The sequence below is a fragment of the Elephantulus edwardii genome, unplaced genomic scaffold, assembly GCF_000299155.1.
Source record: "Elephantulus edwardii isolate Elephantulus edwardi_28Jun2011 unplaced genomic scaffold, EleEdw1.0 scaffold00096, whole genome shotgun sequence".
Taxonomy (NCBI): Eukaryota; Metazoa; Chordata; class Mammalia; order Macroscelidea; family Macroscelididae; genus Elephantulus; species Elephantulus edwardii.
The window spans coordinates 6,161,784-6,169,440 of record NW_006399846.1 but is presented as its reverse complement, the minus strand read 5'-3'; the positions used below and the strand labels follow the sequence as shown (position 1 = coordinate 6,169,440).

Here is a 7,657-nt window from a genome sequence, read left to right as displayed (position 1 = left end):
CATATTAGATATTGGTGAAGTGAGATGATTTGGCATGGGACATTTTGAGTCAGATGACCATATGATCTACTATGCCAGGTGTGAAAAGGTGAGAAAAGATGAAATTGCTTTCATAATGAAAAAAGTCATTTCTAGATTCATCATTAAATACAATGCGGTGAGTAAGAGGATAATATCCATACGCATACAAGGAAGTCCAGTGAATACCATTATCATTCAAATATAATGCACTGACAACTAGAGCCAAAGAAGAGGAAATGGAAGATTTCTACCAACTTCTGCAGTCAGAAATCAATCAAACATGCAATCAAGATGCATTGATAATAACAGGTGACTGGAATGCAAAAGCTGAGAACAGGGAAGTAGGATCAGTAGCTGGAAAACATGGACTTGGTGACAGAAAATGAGGCTGGAGCTAGAATGATTCACATTCCATGATTTATTCATTGCAATTACCTTTTATAAGAAACACAAACAGGCTACAAGCATGGATTTCACCTGATGATATGCATAGAAATCAAATAGATTACATCTGTGGAAAGAATCGCAGGAAAAGCTCAATATCAGCTTGAAAACCAGGCCAGGTGTTGATTGTGGAACAGATTACCAACTACTGATATGCAAGTTCAAGCTGCAGTTGAATAAAGTAAAATCAAATCCATAGGAACCAAAATTTGACCTTAAGTCTATCCCATTCAAATTTCAAAACATCTCAGGAACAGGTTTGAGGCCTTGGATACCAGTGAGCAAAGACCAAATGAGCTGTGGGAGAATATCAAGAATATCTTCCTTGAAGAATGCAAAAGATCATTACAAAGGCTGAAGAGGAAGAAAAGACCAAGATAGATGTCAGATGAGACTGAGTATTGTATTAGAGCACCAACAAACCAAAGCTAAAGGAAGAAATCAAGAACTTAAAGAGCTGAACAGAAAATTTCAAAGGGTAGCTTGGGATGACAAAACAAGATATTATAATGAAATGTATAAAAAGCTGGAGTCAGAAAATCAAATGGCTGAACTCACTCAGCATTTCTTAAGCAGAAGGAATTGAAAACCAAATTCAAGCCATAAGTGGCAATACTTAAGGATGCTTTGGGTAGAATGTTAAATGACCCAAGAAGCATTAAAAGAAGATGGAAGGAGTATACAGAGTCATTGTATCAGAAGGAATTGGCTGACAGAAGAATTTCATGAAACAATGTAAGAGCAAAGCCTATGGTGATGAAGGAGGAAGTTCAAGTTTCCCTGAAAGAATTGGCAAAAATCAAGGCTCCAGGAGTTGACAGCATAACAATTGACGTATTTCAACAAACAGACTCCCTTGATGTGCTCAGTAAATTGTGCCAAGAAATCTGGAGGACAGCCACCTGGCCAACTGATTGGATGAGATTGATATTTGTTCCCATGCTAAAGAAAGGTGACCTGACAAAATGTGGAAATTATTGAACAATATCTTTAATATCATATGCAAGCAAAATTCTGCAGGAAATTATTCAAAAATGACTGGAGCAACACATCAGCAGAGAACTGATGTAAAACCTACACTTGAATCAAGAGGCAGTCGTCAGAACAGAGGAAGGAGACACTACATGGTTAAAAATTGGGAAGGATGTTCTCCAGGGATGTATTCTATCTCCATACCTTTTCACTCTGTATGCAAACAGATCATCTGGGATACTGGGCTGTATGAGGAGGAATGTGGCATCAGGATTGAAGGAAGATTCATCAACAACCTGTGTTAAGCAGATGACACAACCCTTCTTCCTGAAACTGAGGACCTGAAGTGCTTGCTGCCGAAGGTCAAGGACTACAGCCTTCAATATGGGTTGAAACTCAACATCAAAAAAACAAAGATTCTCACTACCGGGCCAAATGGCAGCATCATGATAGACAGTGAAGAGATTAAGATAGTTAACAATTTTAGTTTGCTTGGCTCCACAGTCAACACTCTTAGTACCAGCAGCCAGAAAATCAAGAGAAGAATTGCATTGGGAAAGTCAGCTGTCAGGGACTTCTCCAGAGCACTGAAGAGCAGCGACGTCAGGCTGGAGACTAAGGTGCAACTGATCCAGGCCATAGTCTTTGTAATTGTGTGCTATGCATCAGAGAGCTGGACAGTATCTAGGGATGATAGAAAGAGAATTGATGCCTTTGAGCTGTGGTGCTGGAGAAGAGTGTTGAATATACCATGGACTGCTAGGACAATAAACAGGTTTGTCCTGGAGAGAATGAAACCAGGCTGCTCCTTGGAGGCAAGGATTCTGAGGCTTTGTCTGATATACTTTGGGCATGTCGCAAGGAGGGACCAGTCCTTGGATAAGGACATCATGTTTGGGTGTGTGGAGGGACAGCGCAGAAGAGGAAGACATTTGATTAGATGGATCGATTCCGTGATTTGCGTAATGGGGGTAGGTGTGTCAGAGACAGTGAGGTTGGCACAGGATAGAGCAGGGTTTAGGGCTCTTGTACATAGGGTCACTATGAGTCTCAAGTGACTAGATGGCACATAACAACAATTACTTGAATAAGAGTAGTCAGAGACCACTTGTAGGCTGAGTAGGCACTGCTCCCAGGTCTTTTTCCTTACTTCTTTCAATGATCAATAGATGGTGGAGAAGCATTGGAGAGGCAGAAAAACATTATTTATTGCATAGGATCAGAGAGAGGAAGGAGAATTGTCTTTCCTCCAGGTTGGAAGACCATTTCTCAGCTGCCAAGCCTTGCCAAGGAAGGGAAGCCAAGCTGGGACTGATACCATCTGGGTCTCAAAGAAGTCAACCTTTTGCTGTCATCATTGTTGCTAGGTGCCATTGAGTTAATGTTGACACATGGCAGCCCTTTGTACTGCCTGGTCCTGCACCATCCTTGTAATCATTGCCTTGTTCCAGTCTGTTTCACATCCGCTATGTCAATTCATCTTGTTGAAGGTCTTCCTCTTCTGTTTCCCGACATTCCACTTTACCAATCAGATGCCTTTCTCCAGGGACTGCCCTCCCCCGACAACATGCCCAAAGCATGTGAGATGAAGTTTCATGATCCTCACATCCCAGGAGCATTTTGGCTGCACTTTGTCCAACACAGATTTATGGTTGTTCTTCTGGCAGTTCATGGCAGAGTCAATATTTTTTGCCGACATCGTAATTTCAAGGCATCAATTCTTCTCTAGTGTACTCTAAAAATGAAGACCTTAAAAACAAAAAACAAAAAGCCCTGACTGTTGCAAGACTTCCTCCCCACCGTGCAGGCACGCAGCACTCCCAAAATGCTCTTGCCGGTGCGAGTGATGAAAGACTGGGGCGAGAGAGCTGCGTTCCCAGGGTGATTGTGGAGCCTGCCTTTTATTCCCTCACATTATGGATTTCACATTAGGCTGAAATCATGCCTGCAGCTCAAGGGACTTCCATAAAGACACTGAGAAACATTTCGCTTTTGTTGTTGATTTTGCTTTTGTTGTTGATTTGTGACTTAAGAGACCCAGTGTATTAGAGAGAAGAACTGCTCCGTAGGGTGTTCTTGGCTGCAACCTATTCAGAAGCAGATCGTTGACATTTCTTCTTTGATGGTATTGCTGAACAGGTTCAAATCACCAATTTCGTTGTTATTAGTAGTTTCCAAACCCCTTGCATCCCACAGGGACCAGGAGAAAATCTTTTTGACCCTCAAGGTAGAAAGATACTGTATTACAGGATGGGAAAACTCTATCTGCAAGTTAAATCCCTCCAGTCACTTGTTTTTGTATGACCAGTGAGCTAAAAAAAGAGGTTTCACATTTGAAAAAATGTTTAAAGAACAATAACGTTTGGTGATATGTGATAATTATAAGGAAATGAAAAGTTTGGAGTCCATAAATAAAGTTTTATTAGAATATAGCCAGAGTCATTCATTTGCATTCCATCTATGACTGCTTTGGGACTACAGCAGCAGAGTAAAGCAGTTGTGACAAAGACCAGATGGCCTGCAAAACCTAAAATATTTACTCTCTGGCCCTTTTTGTGCACTGAGGCCCTGCAATCTCTCCTTTCGCTAGACTTGCTTATGTTGATGCTGTTATATACTATCAAGTTGGAAATGATCCATAGCTGACACTCTAGCCAGTTTTCAGAGGCAGTAAATTGCATGGGAAAGGACTGTCCATCTTTCTTTCAAGGAGCCATTGGTGGATTTGAACCATGTGCCTTTAGGTTGACAGCACAACTTCCTGGCACTAAGTCACTAGCAATCCCTAGACTTGCGTAAGTAGGGGTTAACTGTGATTGAGTTTCAGGGCAAGAAACAGAGAGACGACTAACCATGTTGTTCTCTCAGGTTGTTGCCACCGCTCTGCTTTCAAAGGAATGCACAGCCCCTTACAAGAATCACCTCATCACAGCTCAGAACTTTCCTGTGAAGGAATAAGTCAGTGCAGTGTTACTACCACTGTTTCCACAATCCTGGAAAGTTTCTAAGTGAGTGGGTGGCTATAATTTCTGCACTTGACAATTGTTAAAAGCCAAAACCAGAATTAACCAAAAGCATCTTGGTCCAGATAGAGATAGGGATGACATCTTCTTCCAGAACAGAATTTATACCATCTTCTCTGTTAATGATATTGCCTCAACCGGGGAAATCTCTAGACCAAGATAAACCTACGCCATTTAGAATTCCAAACAGGCACCCCAGTGAGTTCCCCTCTTACCTGCATATCCCTCTTGGCAATGAAGCCCTTGCCCTCTGCATCGCAGGTCTGGAAGAACTCCTGCGCCTTCCTCAGCATGGCCAGCTGGCATGGGGCCTGATCGTGAGCCTCCTTTTCCTCCAGGTTGTCCAGGGGACTCACAACAGTCTCACTCCTCTTTCGCCACTGACCAGGTCTCTGGGGTCTGGAGACCACTCTCCAGTTGGGGGAAGCCATGTAGATGTGTCGATTTCTTCAAATCTTTTCAGAAACTGGACATGGGAGATGAAAGAGAGAAGACGACATGGTCAGGATGAAGTGGGGCTGAAAAAAAAAATATAGAAGAGGGGCTGAGTATGTGTTCCACAGCCACTCAGCCCTTCCTCTCTCTACAACTATCTCTTTAAGTACCAGAATATCAGAACAAGGGTGAAATGTGGCATGTTTGATCATAAATCAGCCAGACCATCAAAGCAAGAAGAGAAGAGTGGGGGGGGGGGGAGATTAGATACTTCCAGATTGAAAGGATGTGGGGTGAAAGAGACCTGAAAACAAAATCTCACAATTTTTTTTATTTTTTTTTTTTATTTTTTTTATTTTGTGTGCGTGTACCGTCAAATCAGATCTGACTGGTACAGGAGGATATTGCGCCTCCTTCTCTGGCAGAGCATCTGGTGGATTCGAACCGTGTTCCTCTGGGAGTGCAGTGCAGCTTCTTGCCACTAGGCCACCAGAGACAAACAAAAGAAAGATGCAGAGCCTGACAGACCAGCTGTCATTTCTGGTGTGTATACCGGGAAGAAGGGAGACACTGGGTGGTGCAATTAATGTGCTTGCCTGCTTGCCTGCTTGCCTGCTAGCCAGAAGTTTGGAGGTTTGAATGTCCCAGAGGTACCTTGGAAGAAAGATCCTGGGATCTAACTCTGAATAATCAGCCACTGAAAACCCTATGAACCACAGCTCCACAAGTGCACATGGAGGGTCCTCAGAGTTGGTATCTACTTAATGACAACGACACACACAACTGAGGGACAAGTACCATGCCATGCTCTCTCCAGACACCTGACTGAATTCTCACATCCGTCTGATCACCTCTATGTATCTTACAGAGGACACTGAGGCTCAGAGAAGTAAAATGCCCTAGCCCAGGGCTACTCAATAAGTTAACAAGAAAAGCTGTGATTAAAAAATAATCTCACATCTAACTCCTGTTAGATCTTAACCCCATACTGTCCTAACTCCTCAGAGTTTGCAACAATGGAGACTGCCCCCTTCAAGTGCACTGTCCCATCACTCACTATCAGCAAGGTTTTGGAGAACTCTTACCCCACCCTAAAGACCTCTCACTGCCACTGAGCTCTGACGGCTTAATGGTAAGGAATTGCTCTGCCTACGCAAAGGTACATAGTTCCAATCTACAGGCTGTTCCAAGAAAGAAAGGTGGGCAATCTCCTCCCTTGCTATTTACTGCCTTTGAAAACCCACTGGAGGGCCAGCTAGGGGATGGTTCTGGCTTAACAGTAAACATCAACAATAACAACAACATGGATCTCTGCCAGAGCAGTGAGAACAGCAGCTAAAGAATCACAGCCCTACCCTGTCCTCGAGAGGTTTCCTGTTGTATTGGGCACTGTAGGCCTCGCTTGGTGACACCCAAGGCTGTCTTCAGTCAACACAGAATCATAAATCATACACCTCACCTGGATTCTCAAAGCCCCTCAAGGAGTTTGTCAGAGGGTGTTTTGCAAGATGATATCATGCAGTGAAGAAAGCCAATACAAGGCTTTTAGCCTGAACTCAGCAGTCACTGTCTCCCTGGGCCTCAGCCTCCTCATGTACTCAACAAAAGAGCCACAAGCATGTCTTTTAGGTCTCTTTGAGTTCAACCACTCTTCAAGTCTGTGAAATCCTCAAAGCAATAAATGGTCTCCAATAAAAATTGATATTACTGTGATAAAAGGAAACGTTGCCATGAGTAACTTTGTATATTTCCATCTGAAAACTTTTTGGACATAGACTAGGTAAAAATATTAAAAAGATGGTAACATATGAGTGTCAAACCATCAGTATGCACTAGAGTGCATTTTTGTGGGGAGCTGGAGAAAGCAGTGTCCTGATTCAGACAACTTCTGTGTCCAGGTCTGTAAAAACTCAAACTCATTGCCATCTAGGCAGAGCCAACTCACAGGGATCACCCAATGGATTTCCAGGGCTGCAAAATGCATACAAAGAGATTGCCACCATTCTCCCTCAGGGCCAGTGAATTTGAACCACTGAAGGCCAATGGTCCTCAGGCCACCAGCACAACTTGCTAAGGTATGCCAGCAGAGGAGGCAGCAATCTCTGTAACAAAGGTAGGTTTTTCTGGTTATCTCAAATACCAGAGCCTAGTCTCACTCAGGCCGTTATACCATAACTCCAAAGCAATCTGATTTCAGTCAGCATTTTCTACTAACAGAGTTGTCAAAAGCACTGAGCCCAGAACCGGAAGACCAGCTGCTGGCCTCAGGCATTAATTCCTGGTAACAGAGTCCCAACAAAGCACCTTCATGACTTCTTTGATCTTTTTGACCAGCCCCTCACTCCTCAGGAGGAAATGAGCTTTGGTGACCTAATGGATAAGGAATCGCACTGCCAACCCAAAAGCAAACAGTTCAAATCAACCAGTGGCATTTTAGCTGGACAATCTCCTCCCTTTCAATTTACAAGCTCTGAAAATCTGCTGGAGGGTCAGCTATGAGTCAGTTCTGACTCAACAGCACATAACAACCACCCATCCTTGTTGCTGTTGTTGTTAAGTGCCGTCAAGTCGTCAAGTGTCAAGTAGTTTGTGACTGATAGCGACCCTATGTACAATAGCCCTAAACCCTGCTCTATCCTGTGGCAATCGCACTGCCTCTGACACACCCATCCTGATCACTCCAGTCACTGAATCTGACACACCCATCCTGATCACTCCAGTCACTGAATCAATCCACCTCATAGAGGGCCTTCCCCTCCTGC

General features: G+C 43.5%; 1 protein-coding gene across 1 annotated transcript in view; it reads right to left on the bottom strand.

Annotated features, from left to right (window-relative positions):
- EFCAB4B (EF-hand calcium binding domain 4B) overlaps positions 1 to 4,891 on the bottom strand; it is a 136,163-nt gene extending 131,272 nt beyond the window's left edge. Inside the window, exon 1 of the mRNA XM_006891301.1 lies at positions 4,676 to 4,891. Coding sequence (XP_006891363.1) covers positions 4,676 to 4,891 — 216 coding nt within the window. The remainder of the gene's footprint in view (positions 1 to 4,675) is intronic.
- Positions 4,892 to 7,657: the final 2,766 nt, after the last annotated feature.